The sequence below is a fragment of the Photinus pyralis genome, unplaced genomic scaffold, assembly GCF_008802855.1.
Source record: "Photinus pyralis isolate 1611_PpyrPB1 unplaced genomic scaffold, Ppyr1.3 Ppyr1.4_LG10, whole genome shotgun sequence".
Taxonomy (NCBI): domain Eukaryota; kingdom Metazoa; phylum Arthropoda; class Insecta; order Coleoptera; family Lampyridae; genus Photinus; species Photinus pyralis.
In genome coordinates this window covers 10021745-10048489 of record NW_022170250.1, presented here as the reverse complement: position 1 = coordinate 10048489, position 26745 = coordinate 10021745, and the positions used below count along the sequence as shown (strand labels likewise).

The 26745-nt window shown below is 36.9% G+C and overlaps 2 protein-coding genes across 5 annotated transcripts in view; one reads left to right on the top strand and one right to left on the bottom strand.

Moving 5' to 3' along the window:
- LOC116162064 (probable cation-transporting ATPase 13A3) overlaps positions 1-26745 on the top strand; it is a 280669-nt gene that overhangs the window by 140121 nt on the left and 113803 nt on the right. The window lies entirely within an intron of this gene.
- On the bottom strand, positions 403-26215 carry LOC116162063 (citron Rho-interacting kinase-like). Its single transcript, XM_031475587.1, has 11 exons — positions 25495-26215; positions 25216-25446; positions 20409-21077; positions 14277-14960; positions 13275-14150; positions 8444-8944; positions 8253-8396; positions 4019-4311; positions 3704-3964; positions 1811-2103; positions 403-1758 (listed from the first exon to the last, which is right to left on the bottom strand). Exons 1-11 carry the CDS (start codon positions 26065-26067, stop codon positions 554-556), a joined length of 5730 nt encoding a protein of 1909 aa, XP_031331447.1. The 5' UTR covers positions 26068-26215; the 3' UTR covers positions 403-553.

Sequence of the window (26745 nt, the reverse complement as noted above, 5' to 3'; positions counted from 1 at the left end):
CGCTAAAGCTATTTTTTAATCGGGTCTTTAAGAAGCGTTAATTGCGACCCAAATGGTGACAAAGTGCGAGTTACCTGCAAGTTTGACTTTGCGTTGGGATGGCAGTTTTAGCCTAATTCGTAACAAGGCCGTTTATTTACGAGTGATAAAACTTACGCGAAGGAACATTTTCGAGCCGCGGAAACATCGGCATTTTATTCCTGTGTATAACCACGATCTCGAGTACGCGAAATTAAAACCGGTTTGCGCAAGGAAAACGCGAAAAAAATGCGACGGATGCGTAAAGAGGACGTGAAGAGCTAAAAAGGAGAGAGGTAACAGGACGATGACGTCAAGCAGGCGTGCGGGAGATGTGAAACTGTAAAGGGCAGGGGGTGAAAGACATGTAAATAAAATGAAACCTACACGAAAATAGTTTCTTAATAACATTGTATAAAATAAGTACTAGATACTACTAGAAAATTGAGACAGGCAAGAAATGCAGGATTTTCACACTAACTAAAACGTTAAGTACATACAATAAATAAAACGGTATAGTGGTTATAGGTAAAAATCACAAAGGTGTCGTACGACTGTCGAACGTCACCTTCTTCTTTGGGTTATAATCTTCACTCTGGCCGCTGTCGGTCGTTTCCGCGTCGCTTAAGTTCCCATCCAAACTACGAACCATCGAACTGGTAAAGCTGAAGTTGTTGTCGGAGCCGATCTCGTCGACGTCGTCCCCCTCGTCGCTCAACGACGCGCCGTCCGGGTCCACCTTCCTCCCTTCGAGGTAGCGAACTTCGCCGGCGCACGCGATGTAAACGCCCCGCCTCTCGCGACCTAAATGCTGCACGCTGCTGAAAGGCAAGGTGAAGCAATCGGTGTTCAGCAGCGAATCGACGCTGTTTTGCAACCGATTGCAGGTGTCCGGCGTGATTTTAATGATTTCGACGGACGCGAATTGTACGACGTGCAGGTAGGGGGCGTGATAGTGAAACGCCTGCGGTAGTCGGTTCCACTTCAGCTCGGCTTTGCGCGAGTGCCTGCCGTATTCGTCGACGAACACCGCGATCTCGTTGAAACAGAGCAGGTACTCGATCGGTTTGTCGGATATTTTAATTATGCCGATGGGGAACGAGCCGGCCTCGTAGCACATCATCACCTGGCACAGCTTCTTGTCGGAGAGATCGAGGAACTCCTCCGCCTCGAAGGTGTTCAGGTCGATTTCGAAGTACTTGTTGGCGCCGACGATTAGACTGTGCTCGGTGAAGAGCAGGCAGCCGGTCGGTTCGGCGGTGTCGAGAATGCGAACCGGCACGAACTCGCCGAGGTTTCGATCGTGGATCGCGATCACGAGCTGCTTGGAGGTGGCCGCGCTCAAGGCGAGGTTTCCGCCGATCGCCGACACGTCGAACAAGTGGAAGCCGTGCAGGTTGTTCATTTTGACCGATTTGAACATTAGGGTGGGGTTCGAGCACGGCGCCGCTCTCGACATGCTCGCGAGGTGGTAGAGGTTGCACGTGATGAGCGCTCGGGTCGAATCGGCGATCATCATGCACGCGTTTATCGACGGTAGGGTCAGTACTTGGTAAACCTGCAGGGGGCCGGCGATGTGGACGAGCCCCTGTTCGTTATAGGAATACAAACCCTGTTCGGTACCTAGCAGCTTGGTCGCGTTGAGGTCCACCAGGCAGTTCAGGCTCAAATCCTGAGGGTACTTTAGGACGACCTCGCCTTCGTATTTTTCAAGTTGCGTTTGATAAATTGAAGTTAGCGCTGGAAGTAAAGACCATCCTTTATCTATCTTTATGATCACGGTCAAAATTACCTTTGGACCACTTCTCCTTGTCGTTCGCATTTAGAGTCATAAGCGTCACGTGCTTCGGCGGCCAGCAGCTACTATTCACCTGAAGCTTGATAACAAACGGCAAGTCGCTGGCTGCAATGGGCGCGTGGATTTCCGACGCGACCGGTTCCAAAATGACTATTCCGTGACTGTTGGGCGATTTCAATTCGATGGTCTCGACGGGGAATAACTGAGGGGTCGGAGGTTGCGAGTACATCTTCAACGTGGTTGGCGTAAGGCAAGCGTAGTGCCGCTCCCAGGCGGTGTTGCCTCGCCTATTTCAGGCAAATAATTACGGTTCAATCGAGGTGCACACAGAGAGGGATGCGCAAATTTTTCATTACATCTACACACAATTAATATCAACACTTTCGCGAAATGAAAGCAATCCCGGGTTGCTTGGATTCGCAATTCATGCGAACTTTTCCTCCACCAAACCTATTCATCACGAAGGAAACGGTTCCAGGGTGGCCAACTGTGGCATCGAAGCTGTTTCCATATTTCTAATGAGAGATAAGCTCAATTGTTTCCAGAAGAAAATATTACCCACGATATGTAGACGTCGGTTATTTTTAGTAATTTTAATATTCCTAAAGGAATCGACCCGTGAGAATTACTTGCATAAAACAGATACGAATAAAAATCCCCACCAGGCCCCACGGTGTGACATTTTTACTTAAAACTCTAAGCCCTGAAGAGGACCCGCGTGATACTTTCGAAAGGAACCATCGCATTTTCTTTTTTTGACGAGTATATTCCTTGCTCCACGGAATTGTGGTTCGTTTGATAGCCTTTTCTTTAAAATCTTCATGTGAGCATTAACGCTAAACATTTATGGGTGAGAATATAGTACGAGGGGGGGGGGGATGAAGGGGGTCTGGAATACCCCCAGTAATATAAAATTACTTGTCTCTTTCTCTACAATCATCACTATCCTGAAATTCGTTTACCCATATGAATAAAAATCTCCTTTCTCTAGAATCATCAGTATCACGAAATTCATTGATCAATAAGAATAAAAATCTGATATTCTGGGGGGCATTCCATATCACCACACTCGCCGGTATGGAATACCCCCCCCCCCCCAGCAAAAATTAGTTATCCCTTTCTCATCACTATCATAAAATAATTTTATACGTTCCAAAAAAATGCACATCATCAAAATGAAGAACAAAAAATTCAAAAAACCTCAAAAGTGAGATCCAAAAATTGTTAATCCTTTCTTAGATTCTGGACCTGGAAAGATAAAATGTACACAAAAGAAATTCTGCTAACGCAGTGTTCTTGAATTGAATTTTTTTTGTAAATCCAAAAAAACTCCGCATCGTCAAAATCAAAAACAAAAAAACCTCAAATGCATCTCATTTGAAATTTTTTCGTAAAAGAAGACTGGTACCTAAATAAAAAATAGAGATATGGCTGAAACGCTAAGGCGTACATAAAACAAAACAAAAAATCAAAAAACCTGTTAAAACTGCTGGGATCCCAAAAAAATTGAACCTCCCTTGGAACCCAGTCATACAAATACCCATACGACTATAACGATAAGTAAATAACATATTTTTTGCAAATTCAAAAAACCCCACCAAAATCAAAAACAAGAAAAAAAAACGAAAGTGAAAAAACAAACAATTTGACTCGATTTGTGAGTCTTGGTCACGCAATTTTGGGTCACTTTAGCTGAAAAACAACAGTCAAGTCAACCGTTGACCACATGCGCCTTAGATTTAAGTATTTGTAAGAAGTTAAATTTTTTTTGGTAAATTCAGGGAACTAGCAGAGGAAAACCTAAACAAATTTGGCCCAATTTTTTTTGAACCATGGTCAATGGTCATAAAGTACTTGCGCACCCCTCCGTTTGTAAAACGCACTTACACTGGTATCTTGACCCATCCTTCCACGTCAACTGCATCATCAGTGACCGGCACCTCTTTCTCCTCCTGCAAATGAGTGATGGTCTCCGAGTAATGCTTGACGTAATCGCGCGGAACGCCGCACGTCTTCGGCAGCTTCGGCGCGCAAAACGGATGAACCGCCAGATGGCACTCGCCGCACATTTTCAGGTTGCGCCCGAGTGGCACGGTGTTGCCGCACTGGGCGCATTTGGTCGCTTTCGTGCACAGTCTCGACTCGAACCTGTAGCGTTGCGTGTGGATCAGTGACGCCGAACGACAGCGGTCGATTACTCACCTGTGGGGAATGTTGTGGTACATTCTCGGGCACGAGTTCTGTCGGCTCAACTCGCCGGTCGGCGGCCGAGTCAGCTTTTCCATTGTGGTCTTGGTCCGTGGCGAAAGTGTGCCGTTCTGCTTCTGATTTAGTCGCGATATCTCCTCTCGCAACGTTTTGGAGGTGTCTCGCTCTTGCAGGAGCATATTCTCGAGGTCCTTGTAGTTTAGAGGGATGGGAGGGGGTTGGTTCTCCTTCTTCGAATTACCAAACAGTTTGTCCGAGAGCGTCTTCTTGCGTTTGTTGTCTTCGATCTATTGACAAACGAGTATAAGCTGCAGATTAATCCTGCTCATCCAGTTTGGCTGAGTGAGTCTCCCGGAACAAATGGGGTCAGTGAATCAAACTGGGAAACTATGAAAACAGGGCCATTGGATCAAATTTGGGACACTGGGATCAGTTAGACTGATGTGTCTAACGCCCCAAGGCATACAGTTTGACTTGGTGGCTGGATCAAACTGAAATACTGGGAAAAATTGACTTGCAGGAGTAACTGTGACTAGTCGGTGTCCCATACAATGGTCACAATATCCTTAACTCCAGCTGGTATATGCTGCAGGATTACAATGGGCCAGTATTTAACTTACCTTGGTCACTTAGTTTGACTTGGTGAACAGACTGGTTCATTGGATCAAAGTGGGCGATAAAAAAAATGGGTCAGTGAGACAAGCAGTTAAGCACAAAATTGTGTCAATCAATTTGTCTGGGTCATCCAGTTTCACTTGGTGAACTAGTGTGTCCTAGTGAATAGGACAAGTTGAGTCACTTCACCAAACTACCCCATAAACTGGGTGACTGGGTCAAATTGGGCATTTTCATGGAGACTCGATCCCACCTAGTTTTACTTACTGACCCAACATGTCCCAGTGATTGGGACAAATTGAGCTACTGACTTATGACTGATTATTATGTTCTCCTGGTAGTCAGAGACCCTCTGCGTATGTTACCAATTAAAAAAATTCCCAGCAGAAAAAATCTTCTTTAGATCATAGTAAATTAACCATTCCTGTACTCTACATTTTTTTATGTATTAGGAGAGTAGGTGGAATAAGCAATAAGGTGCTTCTGCAGCTAAAATTAACAGCAAAAAAATAGAAAAGCGAATAAGTCGGCCTTATATCATGCTCAATTTGCGATTTCTGTAGTCTACATTTTTTTATTTATTAGGAGAGTAGGTGAAATAAGCGAAAATGTGCTTCTGCAGCTAAAATTAACCGCAAAAAATAGAAAAGCGAAGAAGTCGGCCTTATATCATGCTCAATTTGGGATTCCTAAAGTCTACATTTTTTTATGTATTAGGAGAGTAAGTGAAATAAGCGAAAATGTGCTTCTACAGCTAAAATTAACTGCAAAAAAATAGAAAAGCGAAGAAGTCTTCCTTATATCATTCTCAATTTGCGATTCCTGTACTTCGCATTTTTTATGTATTAGGAGAGTAAATGGAATAAGCAAAAAGGTGCTTCTACAGCTAAAATTAACAATAGAAAAATAGAAAACGAGGAAGTCTTCCTTATATCATGCTCAATTTGCGATTCATGTACTCCGCATTTTTCTTATGTATTAGGAGAGTAGGTGGAATAAGCAAAACGGTGCTTCTGCAGCTAAAATTAACAGCAGAAAAATAGAAAAGTGAAGAAGTATTCCTTATATCATGCTCAATTTGCGATGCATGTAGTCTTCATTTTTTTATGTATTAGGAGAGTAGGTGGAATAAGCGAAAATGTGCTTCTGCAGCTAAAATTAACCGCAAAAAAATAGAAAAGCGAAGAAATCGTCCTTATATCATGCTCAATTTGCGATTCCTAAAGTCTACATTTTTGTATGTATTAGGAGAGTAAGTGAAATAAGCGAAAATGTGCTTCTGCAGCTAAAATTAACCGCAAAAAAATAGAAAAGCGAAGAAGTCTTCCTTATATCATGCTCAATTTGCGATTCCTGGAGTCTACATTTTTTTATGTATTAGGAGAGTAAGTGAAATAAGCGAAAATGTGCTTCTACAGCTAAAATTAACCGCAAAAAAATAGAAAAGCGAAGAAGTCGGCCTTATATCATGCTCAATTTGCGATTCCTGTACTCCGCATTTTTTTATGTATTAGGAGAGTAAGTGAAATAAGCGAAAATGTGCTTCTACAGTTAAAATTAACCGCAAAAAAATAGAAAAGCGAAGAAGTCGGCCTTATATCATGCTTAATTTGCGATTCCTGTAGTCTACATTTCTTTATGTATTAGGAGAGTAGGTGAAATAAGCGAAAATGTGCTTCTACAGCTAAAATTAACCGCAAAAAAATAGAAAAGCGAAGAAGTCTTCCTTATATCATGCTCAATTTGCGATTCCTGTACTCCGCATTTTTTTTATGTATTAGGAGAGTAGGTGGAATAAGCAAAAAAGTGCTTCTGGAGCTAAAATTAACAGCAGAAAAATAGAAAAGCGAGGAAGTCTTCCTTATATCACGCTCAATTTGCGATTCCTGTACTCCGCATTTTTTTATGTATTAGGAGAGTAGGTGAAATAAGCGAAAATGTGCTTCTACAGCTAAAATTAACCGCAAAAAAATAGAAAAGCGAAGAAATCTTCCTTATATCATGCTCAATTTGCGATTCCTGCAGTTTACATTTTTTTATGTATTAGGAGAGTAGGTGAAATAAGCGAAAATGTGCTTCTGCAGCTAAAATTAACCGCAAAAAAATAGAAAAGCGAAGAAGTCTTCCTTATATCATTCTCAATTTGCGATTCCTGTACTTCGCATTTTTTATGTATTAGGAGAGTAAATGGAATAAGCAAAAAGGTGCTTCTACAGCTAAAATTAACAATAGAAAAATAGAAAACGAGGAAGTCTTCCTTATATCATGCTCAATTTGCGATTCATGTACTCCGCATTTTTCTTATGTATTAGGAGAGTAGGTGGAATAAGCAAAACGGTGCTTCTGCAGCTAAAATTAACAGCAGAAAAATAGAAAAGTGAAGAAGTATTCCTTATATCATGCTCAATTTGCGATGCATGTAGTCTTCATTTTTTTATGTATTAGGAGAGTAGGTGGAATAAGCGAAAATGTGCTTCTGCAGCTAAAATTAACCGCAAAAAAATAGAAAAGCGAAGAAGTCGGCCTTATATCATGCTCAATTTGCGATTCCTAAAGTCTACATTTTTTTATGTATTAGGAGAGTAAGTGAAATAAGCGAAAATGTGCTTCTACAGCTAAAATTAACCGCAAAAAAATAGAAAAGCGAAGAAGTCGGCCTTATATCATGCTCAATTTGCGATTCCTGTACTCCGCATTTTTTTATGTATTAGGAGAGTAAGTGAAATAAGCGAAAATGTGCTTCTACAGTTAAAATTAACCGCAAAAAAATAGAAAAGCGAAGAAGTCGGCCTTATATCATGCTCAATTTGCGATTCCTGTAGTCTACATTTCTTTATGTATTAGGAGAGTAGGTGAAATAAGCGAAAATGTGCTTCTACAGCTAAAATTAACCGCAAAAAAATAGAAAAGCGAAGAAGTCTTCCTTATATCATGCTCAATTTGCGATTCCTGTACTCCGCATTTTTTTTATGTATTAGGAGAGTAGGTGGAATAAGCAAAAAAGTGCTTCTGGAGCTAAAATTAACAGCAGAAAAATAGAAAAGCGAGGAAGTCTTCCTTATATCACGCTCAATTTGCGATTCCTGTACTCCGCATTTTTTTATGTATTAGGAGAGTAGGTAAAATAAGCGAAAATCAGGTTTTGCAGCTAAAATTAACAGCAAAAAAAGAAAAGCATAGAGACTTTCCTTACATCATGCTAAATTTGCACTTCTTGTAGTCCTAATTGTTTTACGTATTAGGAGAGCAGGTGGAATAAGAAGAAAAAAAAATACAAAAGAAGTCATCATGCTAAATTTGCGCAATGTAAACTTTCTTATTTATACCTACATATTTCCACAGATATTTCTAGTAAATACATGCATATCGCATATTATAAAAATCAGATGTGCGCATGCGCAATGTCAACCTCCGCATTTATGGAGACATTCCTTTGGAATTTTAATCATACATGCTTCTAGTAAAGAAAAACATAGCGCGCATAGCTATGGCCTTTTGGGAAATACTGATATTGTAAGTACCTAGACTTAGCGATTGGGATAAATTGCGTGAAACCAGAAAAAAATTAGGCACCGAGTAAAACTTGGGGGGGGGGGGCAAATCGGGTACAAACCTTACACTGCAGAAAATCGATAAGTTTTATTTGTTGCTGAATCGTACTGTCGGCTTTCAACTCGCGCTCCTTTTGGTAATTAATCTTTTGCTGCAGCAGAGCTTCCAACTCGCCGATGGCGTCCGAAAGGTCCGCGTTGGCTTTCTGCAACAGATGGCGTTACCATCGCTTCGTAACGTGACGAAAATTACCTTCGCGTCGGCGAGCTCCAATCCGAGCTTAAAATTCGAATCCTTGACACAGTTCAGATTCGTCAGCAACTCCGAGTTCTCCTCCTGTAACAAGTTACCTTCGGCGATCAAGTTCGTTATTTGTCGCTCGTACGACTTGACGGTGACTTCGTAGTCGGCGATCTTCTCCTCCATCGACGAGACCTCGTCGGTGAGCGTGCTCGAGTACTGCCTGAAGTCGACGCACTGCTGCTTGTACGAGGACGACTCCTTCTGCAGACACTCGATGTCCTCCATCAGCCTTCGGCAGTGCGTTTCGGCAATTAACTTCAGCGAGCGCTCCTCGTTCACCATACGTTTCGTCTCCTGGACCTGCTCCTTGCTCGCTGCGAGCTCCTTGATGAGCTTGTCGGTGTTCGCGGTGTACGACTTACGCTGACTCTCGAAGGAGACGTGCAGGTTTTCGTATTCGACCAGTTGGTTCTCTAGCAAGGTGCAAGCTTCGCGGAGGGCTTGCAGGTTCTAAGAGGAATTTTTTAAAAAACAAGCAATTTATAAGGGATTTTTCTGTTTATTTTTCAAAATTTTGGTATTTTGTGATTTTTCTGAATTTTCTGAACTCGCGTAATCTGACTTAAAGCGAATTATCAGAATTTTTATGAATTGTCATATTCAAATATTTGAAAAAAATTCACAAATCCAGAAAATGCGCAAGTTTAAACAATTCAAAAATTAAAAAAAAAAATTTGTATACAAGGTGTAGTGTTGAATTTTTAATGTTTTTTCAGCATTCATTTTTTTGAATGTTTTGCTTTGGAAAAAATTGAAAAAAGTTCTAAAAATTAAAGAAAATGATTGCGCGAGATTTTTTAATTTTTCTGAATATCCGCTGATTTTTCGGAATGATTTAAAAAAAACATTTTATAGGTAATTTATTTCATTTATTTTGAGTTTAATTTTCATATGTTATGATTTTTTTTAATTCTACTCAATTTTACTTTTCTGTGAATTCTTGTGCTCTTTTTAATTTTTATCGGTTTTCGAAAACTTTTTGAATGTTCCTAATTCGTCATAATTTTGACTTCTCTGTAGAGAAAATTCCAGGAAATGCCAAAAAAAAATTTATGAATTTTTTTTTTAATATTTTTGAATTTTAATGTTTTTTTAATCTTCAATTTTTTCTCGAACGATCCTTCTGAATTTTGACAACTTTGTAAATTTCAAAGTACACTTGATTAAAATAATTTTATATTTTATTTTAAACCCTGAATGTTTAGGAATTTTCAATTGCAAAATTTTTGAAAATGAAGAAAACCAAGCGAGTGTGTACAAAAACTAAAATAACAGAAAAATAAAAAAAATTTAGAGCATTGAGAATAGCTCAAGCTTTATTTATATATTATAAATACATATTAGCATTTTTTATTGTTTAATTTTCCATTTTTTTAGTTTTTAAATTTCCGTATTAAAAACTCAACAATATTACAATTTTTGACTTTTTAATCTGTATGAATTTTTGTAAGTTATTTAAATGCTTTGCATTTTAACTTTGATTTTTATGTAATTGAATTTATAATTATATAATTTAATAACATTTTAATCTTTCTGCGCATTTGAAAAACTTCTAAAATTCAGAAAGTGTGTATGCAACATCCAGAGAAATCTGAATTTGAATCACGAAAAATTAAAATTTTACTAAATTGGAAATTTCAAAAAAATTAAAAAACGATTTTTTAATTGTTTCCCGAATGCTAAAATTTTTTCGAATTGCACATAAAATAGGCTTAAAAAATCCGACAAAATTATTAAAAGATCCATAGAAATTTCCAAATTTTTTTAAGTTTTATTTTTCTCTGGATTTTCATTTTTGTAGACATTTGCTGGATTTTTTTCATTCCAGTAAGTATAGAAAAAAAGAAAAAAATATATTCAGAAAAATTGAGAAAACTGAATAGAAATTTAACGAAAAAATTAAACGTCTCACACAAACCACCAAAATGGAAAATTCCTAAGAATTTACGAAATTCAAAAACATTCCAGCGAGTGTGTAAACTGAAAAATTCACTAAAAAGAACGCGTGCGAAAAATCTAATATTGAAAATTCAAAAAAATCGGACGCTAAGCTTAGCAAGATTCAAGATTAATAAAAAATAAAAAAGTAAAAATTCAAAAAAATCGTAATGGTTTTTTAGACTGTTTTATCATTAATAATTTTTGGAAATGTATACAAAAATTCAGAGAATTTATATCAGAACATTAAAAGAATTTAAAAAATACACGCTTAACTCAATAATCCGAAATATGTTTTTTTAGTGTTTTTTTGTATTTTTCCCTTTTTAATATTCTCCCAATAAAATAGCAATTTTCTCGTTGGTGGCTGTAGACGGAGAGGAGTGAATCTACGGGCGTTACCTAGCTATGCCGAGCGAGCCGAAGCGAGTGACCAAGTTCGTGAGTGGTACACAAACAAAAAAGTGTTAAATAAAAAACTCGTGCGAAAATTCTATTGACAATTCAAAAAATTCTGTCACTTCGGGATTAATAAAAATTAGAGAAATTAAAACATACACATTTCAGAAAATATTTGTAAATATTGTAAAGTTCACACGATTCAATTTTTTTAATTATCGGAATTTTTTAAATTTTTTTAATTTGTTCAATTTTAAGATGAAAATTGTACATTTTAAAAAAATTAAAAAAAATAAAATGCTAAATTTATAATTCACATATACTTTTTGAATTGCACCAAAATTAAAATATTAAAGTTAATAAAAATAAAAATGTAAATATTGAAAAAAATTTCAAAAAATTAAATTTTGAAAGTTCAGGACTATATAACAGAAGACCTTTGAATTGTCTTCCGAATGTTAATATTTTTCCAACAATTTTATGTTTCAGAATTTTCGGAAATTAAAAAATTTAAACAATGCGCACTTGTTCAAGAAAATAGATCAATAATTTACAAAAAATAGAAAATAGTCAAAAAATTCTACACAAAGGTATTAAAAAAAGCAAAATTCTTAAAGATTTTAAAAAATTCCGATTTTGTTTATTTTCCGAATTTCCAGATGTTTTACATTGTATAATAAGTATGTACTTTTTTTTTAATATTTCAGAATTTCTAAAAATTATTGATCTGTATAAATTTTTTGATCTTTATGAATTTACCAAAAAATTCAGAAACATGAACAATTTCGAGAATTTTCAAAATTTGGAAAATTACATTTTTGTTCTTAAATTTCAACTTGCATCGTTTTACAAGTTTACATAAAAATCAAACTTTGGAAAATTCAGAATAATTTAGAAAACTAAAAATTAAAAATTCATAGAAAATATGAGCATTCAGAAAATTGCGAAAAATTAGAAGAATTTCAAAAATTAATTTTAAAATAGGAAAATCAAAAAATTTTGAAAAATTGAAAATCAGAAATGAAGCAGAAAATTAAGTTTTTTTTAATTTTTCCAATTTTTGAAGAAAGAAATAATGTAAATAGGGCCGAAGTCAGATGTAAATCAAGTGAGGGGGGTATAGTGAAAGATTTTTGCAAAAATTTTTTTGAATTTTTAAGTGACAAAAATTTAAATTTAGAGATAGCGAATGAAAAAATCTTCAAAATTTATGCAAAATTTAAGAAATTCTGAAAATTCAAAATTGGAAAAATTCCACAAAAATTGCAGCTACTGTACAGGGTTGCCAAATTTGGTCATTAGTACAAGATAAAGTATACGTGGCAAAAATTGACCTCCCAGTCTCGATGTATTTTTTTTACAAACTCGATGTTGACAACCAAAAAAAAATTACAAAAGTTTCATTGTAACGATTATTGCATAATTTGCCGTTTTCAAAATAAATTATGGAGTTGAGTAATAAATGTTCGGGTCTCATTTTTTTAATGAAACGCCCTGTATATTTTAATCTAAAAAATAGGACTATTCAAAAATATAGATACTTTTTAAACAAATTCAAAAATGTGAATTTTTTTTGTATTTTTGGACAGTTTTTTTTAATCACTTGAATCTTTTTAATGTCATCTTTGGTGCATTATATTTTTTGGAATTTCGTTTTAATGGTTCGTTCCTAATTGTCTGGATTTGTTCAATTTCAGCAATTACAAAAAAATAAAAATTCAAAAAATTAAGCAAATTACAAATATGTATTCTCAATAATTCTGAAACATTAAAAAAACGTAATGTTGAAAATTCATAAATAAAAAAAGTTAATTTAGGAGAATTCACAAAAAATGAAAAAAATCAAAATACAGCTTTCGAAAAGTAAACATTGAAAATTTCAGAAAATGTTAGTAAATGTATACAAAAAAAAATCAGAGGAATTCAGAATATTTTCAGATATTAAAAGAAAGGTCCTGCAAATTTCAGATTAAAATTTTTTTGAATTTTTAATTTTAAGATTAAAAATTGATCTAAATTTCAGCAGTTCAAAACTGGAAAATTAAAAAAAAAATAAGATGCTAATATAATTTATAAAGTTTGGAAATGCCTAAAACGTTTTAGAAAATATGCTCAAAAGTGTCAAAAATTCAGTTTGAGAAACAACCCCCCTTTTTGTTAACTTTAACGATTTTTTTTATTTCTTAGAGCTTTGAAAAAAATCAAGAAATATGTATTTTCAATTTTACCAATTTTTTGAAATATCTGAATTTTTAATTTTTTAAGATTTTCTTCAATTTCTGAAATTCAGGAAAATTCGGGGAAAAATATTTAAAAAACGCAAAAATTTAGAAATATTAAAAAAAGCTTTCATCCTTTCAGTCTAATAATAATAATAAATTATGCATAAGATTTAAAAAAATCTAAAAATTCAAAAAAAAAATTTTGCGGTTGTGGTACTTACGATTTGCGTATTCTGCAGCTCGCGTCTGCATCCATCGACCTCGCCTTGAAGTGTAGACTTCGCCTTATCACTGGTCGCGAGAAGCCGTTCGAGGTTACACTTCTCCTGTCGGAGTGCCTCAACGATTCGACACGACTCGTCCTTCTCCCGCTTCCACATCTCAATCTCGTGCGCTTTGGAGACGAGCAGCGCCTCCTTACCTTTAATCTCGCTCTTCAACGCATCGATCACGTTCTGATCACTGTTCGACTTCTCCTTCTCGTCCTTAAACCTCTCCTCCATGTATCTCACCACCTCCTTCAGCTTGACAATCTCGTTGGCGAGATCTTCGTTCATCGCGCCCACCTCTGTCAACGCGCTCTCGTACACGCCGATCTTCTCGGCCATGGCGCCTTTGAGGCTTTCGATCTCGGTCCCGAGCTCCCTGTTTTTCTCCTCGGTCTCTTTGAGCTCGCGCTTAAAGATCCGCTTGTCGATCTCGGCGTTGCCCAGGTCCTTCTCGACGCGCCAGAATTTCGTCTTGAGCTGGCCGAGCTCCTGCCTGTCGAGCGCCAAGGTCTCGTGCACCTCGATCAGCTGCGCCTCGAGCCGCGCGACCTGCTCCTTGAGCACGCTCTCCTTGTCCGAGTCGCTCTCGAGCTTGGAGACGCCCGACTCCAAACGCTGTAGGAGATCTTCTAGTGTTTGGACCTTGAGCTTGGTGTTAAGCTCGACTGATTTCGCCTCCTGCAGTTTCACCTCGAGCTGGTTCGCCTCCTCAAGAGTGCGCGACAACTGATCCTGCACCTCCTTGAGGTGCTGATTGTAGTTCAGCTTCTGTTGCTCGACCAAGGAGTTGCGGGACGCGATTGACGTATTTAATTCCTCTTTCAGTTCCTATTTCGAAAATAAACATTAAAAATAATATGACAGATGTCACAATCAAAACGCACACGCCAAACGATTACACTCAACTATTTAAACCATTATCAACTTTCCCAAACTTTCCCAAATATTTCGTACCTTAATTTGCTTTTGTAAGTTTGCGTTCGCCTCTTTCTCCACCTTGAACTTTTGCTCCCACTCGGCGACGACTTTCTCGTTGCGCAACTTGACCATTTCGTCCTCCAAGGCGCGCGTCTTGGCCTTCTGCTCGTCGATGGTCTTCGCGGTCTCGCCCAAAATTTCGATTTTGTACTCCAACTCCCTGATCGTCTTCTGATTGCTCTCCAACTTGATCAGCAGATGACCGCAGTTCTCCTCGCTCGCCTTCAACTTTTCGCTCAGGCTACGCTCGCTCGCCCTGCACGCCGAAAGCTCGGTTTGCAGGAGGTTCTTCTGGTGCGTTTCGTCGCGGAGTTTGCTCTCGATCGCCGACATTTGGTTTTGGGTTTCGAGCGTGATTTTTTCGAGGCGCGTCTCGAGGCCGATGATGCTTTTCCGGTTGAGATGCTCGACGGTTTCGATCGAGTCCTTGTGCTTGTGTTGCATTTGCAGGGCGTGCTGCAGCTGCTCGTTGAGTAGGGCGTTGGTGGAAGCCAATTGCTGAATTTTCTCTTTTTGCTGCGCGACCTCCAGCTTGAGGCCGTCCACTTTCGTTTTTTCGGAGTTTTCCCACTTTTGTTTCGCGGATTTGATCAGTTCGAGCGCCTTATGTTCCAAGTTCAAACGGTCCTTTCGCTCGAGCTCCAACGTGCGTTTCAGGGCCTACAACGAACAAAATTCCATTCTAAAGAGGTAGTGAATTTTCAAAAAAACGCAATTTTTGAAAATCACGAGAGGTAAAGAAGGCTTGAAGGACACATGCCTGAAACGCGAGGAAGAGCTTATGTATGAGTAAATAGGGCCGAAGTCTTATGTAAATCAGATGAGGGGGGTATAGCGAAAGATTTTTTTGAATTTTTTAGTGGCACAAAAATTAAAATTTAGATAGTGAACGAATCTTCAAAATTAATGCAAAAATTTAAGAAAATTCAAAAATGGGAAATTCCAGCTACTGTACAGGGTTGCCAAATTTGGTTATTACTATGGGATCAAGTATACGTGACAAAAATATTGACCTCGCAGTCTCGATGTATTTTTTTGAGATAAACTCGATGTTGAAAACAAACAAAAATTACAAAAGTTTATTGTAAAGATTATTGCATAATTTACCGTTTTCAAAATAAATATATGGAGTTGGGTAAAAAAATGTTCGGGCCTAATCTCATTTTTTTAAATGAGACACCCTGTATATTTCAATCTAAAAAAATAGGACTCTTTGTTCAAAAATAGAAAGATTCAAAAAAGATTTTAAACAAATTCAAAAATGTGGATTTAATAAAACACCCCGTATATTTTAATCTAAAAAAATAGGAGTGTCTTTTCAAAAATATAGATTCAAAAAAAAATTTTAAACAAATTGAAAAATTAAAAAATGTTGTATTTTTGGACAGTTTTCTTAATCACTTGAATCTTTTTAATGCCATCTTTGGTGTATTATATTTTTGAAAAAACATATGCCATCTTTTTAAATAAAAATATACAGGGTGTGCATTTTCAAAATTGAGATTAGTTCCGGTATGTTCTTAGTAAAAAGTAACAAAAAAGATGTTTATTGCAATAATTTTTTGATGATTGTTTTAATACCATACCATTTCATCTAATATTTTTTAATGGAACATCCTGTATATTTTAATCCAAAAGGATAAAATATTAAAGTCTCTTTTTAAAAATATAAAACCAGCTACTGTACAGGCTTGCCAAATTTGGGCATTAGTACGGGATAAATTATACGTGACAAAAACTGGCCTCGCAGCCTCGATGTATTTTTTTGAGATAAACTCGATGTTGAAAACAAAAAAAATTGCAAAAGTTTCATTGTAACGATTATTGCATAATTTACCGTTTTCAAAATAAATATATGGAGTTGGGTAAAAAATGTTCGGGCCTTATCTCATTTTTTTATGAAACACCCTGTATATTTTAATCTAAAAAATAGGACTTCAAAAATATATATTCAAAAAAGATTTTAAACAAATTCAAAAATGTGAATTTTTTTGTATTTTTGGACAGTTGTTTTAGTCTCTTGAATCGGTTTAATATCATCTTTGGTGTATTATATTTTTGAAAAAACATGCCATATTTTAGATATTTACAAAACTGAGGTTAGGTTCGATATGTTCTTAGTTAAAAGAGATACAAAAAAATGTTTAATACAATAGTTTTTTGATGATTGTTTAATAACCTACCATTTTATCCAATATTTTTGAATGGAACATCCTGTATATTTTAATCCAAAAGGATAAAATATTAGTCTCTATTTAAAAATATTATACTAAAAAAGTTTTATTTAATATTGATTCTAAACTATTCCAAAAAGACTTTAAAAAACTTAAAAAATTTAGTATTTTTTAAAATTAACTTTTTTAATTTTTTTAAATATTTTCGAATAATTTTTTAAAATCTCAAGCCTTTTTTTAGTATCATCCCTGGGGCCTATTATGCTTTTTGGAAAGAGAGTTCAATATGCTATATTTTTAGATTAAAATATACAAAGTGTGCCATTTACAAAAATGAGGTTAGGCCCGATATTTTCTTAGTCCCAAGAGATACAAAAAAATGTATATTACAAAAGTGTTTTGCTAATTGTTAAATAACCTACCGCTTTACCAAACTTTTTTAATGGAAAATCCTGTATATTATAATATTGATTCAAAACTATTCCAAAATAACAATATTTTTTGAGACTTTTTTAATCTTTTCAAATCGTTTTTTTAAATCACTTGATTCTTTTTTTTAGTATCATCCCTGGTGTATTATATTTTTGGAAAGAGAATTGAATATATCTTTTTAGATTAAAATATACACAGTGTGCCATTTACAAAAATGAGGTTAGGTCCGATATTTTCTTCGTCCAAAGATATACAAAAAATGTATATTATGAAAGTGTTTTGCTAGTTAAATAACCTACCGCTTTACCTAATTTTTTTAATGGAACATCTTGTACATTTTAATCCAAAATGATAGAATATTAATGTCTCTTTTCAAAAATAATACACTAATAAGAATTTCATTCACTATTGATTAAAAGCTATTCCAAAAAAATGTTTAAAAAATTAAAAACCAAAATTTTTTTGAAATGAACTTTTTTTAAATCTTTTGGAATCATTTTTTAAATCACCTGATTCTTTTTTTTAATCATCCCTGGTCCCTATTTCTGAAAAAAGAATTCAATAGATTAAAATACATTTACAGAGTGTGCCATTTACAAAAATGAGGTTAGGCCCGGTATTTTCTTAGTTAAAAGATACAAAAAATGTTATTACAAAAGTTTTATGATGATTGTTAAATAATATGCCGTTTTACCTAAATTTGGTAATGGAACATCCAGTATATTTTAATCTAAAAAAATAGGACTCTTTTCAAAAATATAAAGATTCAAAAAAGATGTTAAACAAATTCAAAAAACTGAATTTTTTTTAATGACATATTTTTGAAATATCATGCCATCTTTTTAGATAAAAATATACAGGGTGTGCCATTTACAAAAATGAGGCTAGGTCCGATAGGTTCTTAGAGAGATACAAAAAAATGTTCATTACAATAGTTTTTTTATGATTGTTTAACAACCTACCATTTTATCTAATACTTTTTAATAGAACATCCTGTATATTTTAATCCAAAAGGATAAAATGTTAGTCTCCATTTAAAAAAAACACTAAACAAGTTTTATTTAATATTGATTCAAAACTATTCCAAAAAGACTTTAAAAAAATTAAAAAATTTAGTCTTTTTTGAATTTTTTAAATATTTTTTCAAATGAGGTTAGGTTCGATATTTTCTTTGTCCAAAGAGATACAAACAAATTTCTATTATGAAAGTGTTTTGCTAATTGTTAAATAACCTACCGCTTTACCTAATTTTGTTAAATGAAACATCTTGTACATTTTAATCCAAAATGATAGAATATTAATGTCTCTTTTCAAAAATAATACACTAATAAGTTTCATTCAATATTGATTAAAAGCTATTCCAAAAAGATTTTTAAAAAATTAAAAAGCAACATTTTATTTATTAAAATGAACTTTTTTTAATCTTTTGGAAACATTTTTTAAATCACTTGATTCTTTTTTTGAATATCATCCCTGGTGTAGTATATTTTTGAAAAGAGAATTCAATAGATGAAAATACACTTACAGAGTGTGCCATTTACAAAATGAGGTATTTCTTAGTTAAAAAATACAAAAAATGTGTATTACAATAGTTTTTTGAGGATTGTTAAATAACTTGCCGTTTTACCTAAATTTTGCAATGTATATTTTCCTGTATATTTTAATCCAAAAAATAGGATATTAAAGTCCCTAACACTAAACAATAATTTATTCAATATCGATTACTATTACAAAAAGGGTTTTAAAAAATTTAATTCAACATTTTTTGAAATTTTTTTAATCACCTTTTTAGGGTAATTTTTCGAAAGAAAAAAGCTTCCCCTTATGTGATGGTTTTGTCCGTCTGTCTGTTCCTCGTCTAACTCGAGAACGAAAAGAGACAACGTTGCATTTTTCGATTTTGAGATAAAAGCTTATAACTTCTTTGTTTAATAAGTTATCCTACCTAACCTAATTTTGTTTAATGGAACTCCCTGTATATTTGAATCTAAAAAATTACATTAAATTTTCTTTCCAAAAACATAACATTAAAAAATTTAATATTGATTCAAAAAGACTTTAACCAAATTAAAACAATTCAAAATTTTTTTTGAATCACTTGAATCTTTTTTTTTAAATCATCCCCAGTATGCTATATTTTTGAAAAGAGAATGTAATATGTTATCTTTTACATATACAGGGTGTTCCACTAAAAATTAGGTTACATCCGATAACTGTTTTACCTGACGCAGTATATGGCAAATTATTCAACGATCCCTATAAGCAAAAAACTTTTGTATAACACATTTTTTTGTATCTTTTAATTATATGATCAATCTGAAATGGACAATTTTTTATTTTCCCCCGTAATGTCTCAAACGAATATTTTCGAGATTTCACAACATTACTGTTGACCCAGAAAGAACACCCTGTACACTCGCTTTTTTAATTTTTAACGTTAATATGCTACTTAAAATTTAGACCCCAAGTTTTGAGTTGCTGAAGGTTTTTGTGTATACAAAAATTAAAATTTAGAGAATAGAGAATACAACTTTTAAAAAATCTACAAAAACAAAGAAAGTACTTAAACTAAATGCAAAAATGTATGAAATTCTGAACATTCAAAAATTAAAAAAAAAGCGATACACAATTGAAAAAACTATAAGTCACAAAAATTACAGCAACCATACAGGGTGAGGTGAAAAAGTTGTCGGCCCTGATCTTATTTTTTTTAATGGAACACCCTGTACATTTAAACAAAAAAATAACATTAAAAAAGTTTAGTATTGATTCAGAAAGATTCAAAAAAGATTTTTAACTAATAAAAAATTCAAAAATGTAAATTTTTTTTAATTTTTAAAATACTTTTTAATCTTTATGAATTTTTTTAACCTGTTTCACTTCAATCTTTTTTTAATATATTAATAAATATATACAGGGTGTCCTATTTGTATTTGTAACTTTTACCTCTAAAACATGACAAACATGCAAAGAAACATTTTATATTTTAATTTTCGCTGAATTCCATAAAATTCAAAAATTAAAAAAAAAGTTATTAAATAATATTCTATAGTGAAATGCTTTCTTTAAATTCAAAACAAATTCCAACAAACGTACATCAATCAGAAAGATTTAGGAGGTTTAGGAGAAATCAGAAAACACAAAAAAACCCTTAAAAATTCTAAAATCGAGAATTCATGAAAATTTGAAAATTCAAAAAACATTTCAACTAAGGCATACAAAAATAAAATATCGTAATTCAGGAAAATTGAATAAAACTAGGAAAATTCTGAAAAATTAAAAAATTTAAAAATTTCAAAAATTAATTTTAAATTTAAAAAATCAGAAAATTAAAAAAAATTATTTTCCAAATGTGAAATAAGTACTTACCTCTAGTCTCGTGCGAGCTCAAAAAAATATTACGTCAGGGAAACTTCCGGTTTTATTTTTAATTTATTTGTTTAACAGAAATTGGCGACGAGTTTGTAAGGTTTAAAAACAAAACGGCACCGGTCACACTTACCCCACATTCCGCAATCGAATTCGCCAGATCGCGCTCCAATTTATTCCGCAAGCTCTCCAAGCTTTCCAACTTATGACCCCGCTCGGCGACCTTCCTCTCCAAACTTTGCAACTCGCCCGCGGCCTCCTTACTTTTCATCAGCTGCCTCTGCAGTGCCTTGAGTTCGTTCTGCAATTCCTCCTCGATTTTCGTGACCGACCTCTCGCTCTTCGAGTCGTACGCGTACTTGAGGTCGCAAACGTCGCGCGTGAACGTGAAACCGACGAACGGCAAGTTCTTGCCGGAGAATTGCGTCTTAGTCTTAAAATTATCGATGTTCGGTTCGTTTTTCTTACGGGGAACATCGCAAAAGTTGCTCGTGTCGTCGTTCGACTCGATCTTCGGCACGTACGGAGGCACTTGGTCTCTGATTCCGTTGAAGTCGATGTTTTTGAATAGGGGATGCTTCAACGCGGTCTCGTAGTTCAGACGTTTCGTCGCGTCGCACAGGAGGCACTTCACGAACGATACGAATGACTGCGACAGGACGATGTCGGGGGGAAACTTTAGACCGTTCGTGTAGTTCATAATTTTCGAGTACGTTTCGGCGGTGTTCGGGTCGGAAAAGGGCGTACTTCCGACTGTCAGATGATAGGCCAGAACTCCTATCGACCAATAGTCGCAGGATATCTGAAACCAAATTTATAACATTGTATCGAATGCTACGGTGGCTAACAGACATTTAGATCGGCCAGATCATAATTTTGCTTTAAGTGTAAGCGAAAAGGTCATATAGCTCGAAAATGTAAAATTGTTCAAAAAAAGGTAGGAAAGGCGGAAGTATGCTTTCGAAATAGCACAAATTTGAATGTATATTTAAATCTGTGGATAGATGCAATGAAATCCAAAATATGGTGCCTAGATAGCGGAGCTACGTCACATATGTGCAACTGATCTGTAAGGCGATCAAATTTACTCGATTTAATCCACACGGATGTTTGTGGACCAATGAGGGTCGAATCACTAGCTCGATCTAGATATTTTTGTTGGTTCTGATCGACGTTTACCAGCCGCCTCAGGCCCTCGTGATTCGAAAACTACACGACCTAGAAAAAGACTTACAATTGGCCGAATGCAACCCAAAAACCTTTCTCATCCGCCCCTCTCCGACGAAGGGGGGCCTTAGTTATAATTACAGTAAGTAAAACAAGTATAAATTGTGCACAACTCTTGCGCAGATAAAACGCATTTTTTACAACCGAAATAGCTAGTAATGTGTTCTTGAGATATACGGAATCACTTATGTTCAATCACAATAAGGAGTCGAGGGAGAGGCTATGGTTGGTAGAAATTAATTCCTTTCGTTAAAACCTTTCATTAGAGTACCATGAAGGATATAACTAGTTCCCCCCCCCCCCCCCCCCTCCACCCAGTACTTTGATAAGAGGACAGAAAGAATTGCAGTAGTTGGTAGAAAACGGTTCCTTTCGTTGAGACCTTTAATTAGAACACGATGAGAAATAAATTAATTTTAACCCCCCCCCCCCCCCCTTCAAGCCCCGTCGCTCACTGATCTCGAAAAAGAGTCGGACGGGAAAGGAAACCAATTCATTTCGATGAGACCTTTCATTAGAATACCATGAAGGGTAGAACATGAACCACGGCCGGCCCGTGTGGCGCAGTTCAGTTGAAGCTGGACTGTGGTGCTACCAAATGGTTGTCGTTTGTAAAAGTTATGCACGTTTTACTTTCAAAAACAGTATCTCAAGAAATAATTCGTGTGAGGGGGGGGGGGGGCTTTTAGACAGCGAAATTTGATAGCCGTCTGGCGCACCTTCAAGGTATAGACTACCTACTGCAAAAAAATTCCAGGACTCTAGGACCATTCCCCTAGAAGTAGTTCGCAACGGTAGAAGTGGGTCCGGACGGACGGACGGACAAAACGCAAACAATAGCACATTTTTTTAATTCTTAAAAAATGAGCTAAAAATCGCAGAATGTAAACCGTTACACTTGTAGAATCGCGACCGCGGCTAGGGGGGTACGAAGGTCGAAGGCTTCGATCGCCTAGGTCGCGGAAGTCGTCACATGAGTCCGCGAAATCGTAAAAACTGGCCCGCGTAAGACATATAGGGTTCCAACCAAAAACTAGGAAGCAGGGGGGGGGGCAAAGTTTGTGTTTATCGACGTCTTTCCGCCTTAAGCCCTCGTGTCTCGGGCAATTCGCAAAATGCGGCCCGCCCAAAACCATGACCCATCCGCCCCGCTCCGACGAAGGGGGGTTTAGTTATAATTACAGTAGGTACGTTAATTGGTTTACACCCACCAACCCCCGCGACTACCATCGGAGGTGAGCGTGCTCGAAAAAAATCGCGGAAGGTAAACCGTTAAACTTGTAGAATCGCGGCCGCGGCTTGGGGGGGGCGGGTAGGAAGGTCGAGAGCTTCGATCGCCCGAGTCGCGGGCCCCCCCGCCCCCCAAAACAAAAAACTAAGGTCGTTTGGAGGGGAGGGGGGGCAGTTTGTTTTTATCAACGTCTCCGCCTTAATCCCTCGTAGCGCGAAAACGACCTAGGAAATGACTACAATTGGCCAAATGCGGCCCAAAACCTCTTCCATCCGCCGCCAGAGGGGGGGGGGAGAGAGATTTTAGAAAGAAAATCGAAGGAAATACAGTTAGAGAGTCATCTCCTGTACAAAATATTTACGGTAACCGAGTCGCATGGGGGATGATAGATTTGAGGAAGTCGCCCACGCCTATCCTCTGGCTCAGCACCCCTCCCCCCCCCCCCACCTCCCTCAAACCACTAAACAAGACTTGTTCGTCATCGAAAACGCCGAGAGCTAGAACGATTCCGTTTTTCACGTTGGTCTCGTATTCTTACCCTCCGACTCCACGACCATCTCCCCCCCCCCCCCCTCTTCGCCAACCAATAAATGACACTCATATTTTAACGTTTATTCGGAAACCACGAAGGCTAGAACGATGAGGCCTTTTACCTTGGTTTCGTACTCTTACCCTCCAACCCCATAGCCCCCCCCCCCCATTACAATTACACTTTTTCATATTTTGGCGTTCATTTGGAAACGCAGAGGCCTAGAACGATGCGACAACCAATTGCTCTCAGATTTTGCATACGCATGCCTTTAGTGGTGCCAAGTTGAACTTTAAAAAATGGGGGGGGGGGGGTAAACACATATTTTACCCTTCATGGTGTTCTAATGAAAGGCCTCATCGAAATAAATTGGTTTGTACAAACTATAACTTTCAAGATCAGTGAGCGACGGGACAGGGGGGGGGGGGGGGGTTAAAAATTACTTATATCTCTCATTGTATTCTAATTAAAGGTCTCATCGAAAGGAACCGTTTTCTACCAACTACTGCCCTTCTTTCTGTCCTCTTATCAATGTACCGGGTGGAACTACTTTTATCCTTCATGGTACTCTAATGAAAGGTCTCAACGAAAGGAATTCATTTCTACTAACCATAGCCCTCCTGCTCGACCTCTTATCGTGATCGGGTATATTCCCTTATACCTCAAGAACGGATTGTCGGAAGAGAGTACTGACAAAAGGCGAGTTAGACGTCTGCAAGAAATATATCCAACAAAAGCTATTTCGGTTAAAAAAAATGCACTTTATCTGCACAAGAGTTGTCGACGGCGATTTGAGTAAATGCGGCCAAACGGTGCCTTTAGTCTTGTGTTTTAATGTGCGAGGCGAAGCCGAGCAATGTGTCAACGGTCCCACACAAGCATGAGGCTAGGTGGCATTTAACTTCGGGTTTTATGCCCCCCTCCCTCCCACCAATTGCCTATAAATGGCAATTTTTTGTAGTGTATTCAGAGACGCCGAAGGCTACAACTAAGCAATTTGTTACATTCATTTCCTATCTAAATCGACCACGTTTTAGAATCGAAGTGCGTATAAATGCATGCGCCAAAAATCGTACTGCGCATGCGCAAAACTCAACTTTCTTATTTACGGGGCAATTTGATCCAAATCCCTGTAAATGAAAGCAAACAAAATGCATGCGCAAAAAACCGTACTGCGCATATTGAGGATGCGCAATAGGCAACTTTCTTATTTATGCAAAAGTTTGGGGCAGTTTTGAGGTCCTTAGGTGACCTTTTTGGAGCCTTAAACATTAATATTCGCTAAAAATCGCATTAATTTTTAAATGAACGCAAGTTGAAGGTGGTTTGACGCAAATAATCAATCGTAAAATATCAAAAAATTACAAATACTGCGAGCTCAGCCCTCCCATGAGCAGAGATCTCAAACGAGCAGACAGACAGATGATGGAAAATTGAGCACATAAACGTTACCGCAACTTCGTTGTGTTAAGCTAATCATCAATAGAAAATAAATTTCCGTCCTTGTGCGCCACGATGGCGCCCTTACCTTCCTTAACAGTTTTAGCCTCAGTTTTAGCTGTCTGGAACCTTGAATATGAAGAAATTTATGCTCAAGGAAACTGTTGATATTTTGATTATAAATAAATACAGGGAGTTCAAAAATAACATTAAGCATTGAAATTAAATAATTGTTTTTTGAAATAGGCCCCCCCCCCCTTGCTTGTAACTTTTATGAAGTACAAAAAATAAGGGTAACTTTGTATGAAGTAGCATTCGTGGTGCTACACCCTGTATTTCAGCATTTCAATATAAAATTTAATATTTTGGAAATGGTTAACCCTGATTTTCATGTAAAGTAATCACCCTATGTACAAATACAACCCCTAAAATAATAAGACAATAATAATAATGAGAATAATAATCATTTTTGGATTATGCCCACAACACTAAAAGAAGTTACCGAGTATTTACCTGATAGCCCATTTTTTTCGCATTGGAATCCATGCACTGTAAAACCTCGGGCGCAATGTAATCCGGTGTCCCTACGGGAACACCTTCGTTAACAAATCCACGGGAATCGAGCCGAGCAGAAGAACCGAAATCGGCCAGCTTGATATGCCCGCAACGATCCAGCAGGATGTTTTCCGGTTTAATGTCCCGATGCACGTAGCCCATCGTGTGTAAATCGTGCACGGCGAGCACCTAAAAAGCGGCTGTAGGTGGTCAGAAAACGACTCGCATGCGACTTACCAATTCGGCCAGATAAAATGAAGCTGCACTTTCCGGAACCGTCCCCCCTTGTCTTTGAAGCAGGCCCGAGAGATCGCCGCCGGGGAAGTACTCCATCACGAAGTAAAGATTGTTAGCGTCCTGAAAGGCGTACTGCAACCTCGTCAGCCACACCGACTTCGCGCACACCATAATATCGCGCTCCTCCTCGTACGAGATGTGCTTCTGCCGCAGGCAGTCCGACTTTCTGATCATCTTCATCGCGTGAACGTCGCCGGTTTGCTTCTCCTTCACGACGAACACCTCGCCGAAGTGTCCGCGCCCGATCACATTCTTCACCTCGAAGTCGGAAACGTTAACGCGTAAACATCTCAGCTCGTTCACGACCCCCCGATGTCTGGTCACGAACTCGCCGATGTGTCGATCGAACTTCTTCAAGCAGTCGTTGTTGCTTTCGTCGTATAAGACCGTTAGGGCGTCCAACAAACCGTCGCGATTGAGCAAGTTGGTTCGGCTGTTCGAGGTTTTCGTCGATAATAAATTCGAGTTTAGTTGAGCTGTTCGCGCACTTATCGGATCCTTTGAGGGTTCCATTGTCTTTAAAATCACTTTTGCTCGTTATAGCTGCAGCATTTCTATGGAGACATATTTGAAAATCAACACAAGAAAAACCGTTACAGACTGATCGAAAAGATAGGTTATATCAACAACACGTTTGAATTTGATTGGTTCATTTTAACCGTTAGAAATCGCCAGGGTCGCACTAAGAAACACGTTGACATTTGCCGTTTATCAACTGGGGGCTCCCAAGTACGTTTACAATGGAGATTTAGATTTTGTTTGGTCGTTCAGTGCTAGAAGTATAAAAAAATGGTTGTGATATTAGGGTAATCTTTAAATGGGCCAAAATTCTGTTTCACCTCCTACGCCCCTCCTCCTGAGTGTCATTTTTACGGGCCCCGAAAGTTCAAAATGACCCAAGGTGTGTCAAAACCACTAAATAAGTTCTTTACGACCTCTAGAAAGCTTTGTAGACGCGTTTCTGAGTATTACTAGGCTAATCTAGGCTCTTTCCAACGGTTTTCAGTACTTTAGACGATTTTTAGGTCCCTGTTAGCTCCCTTACAGAGATTTTTTGATTCTCCGAGATACCCTTTGCAGATTTGAATGCTGAAACTTCCCTCTAGCCACCAAAATGGACGTGTTTGTACAATTTTTGTTTTTATTTATGAAAATTACAAATTACAATAGGCGGTTCGTGCTGAAACGAAA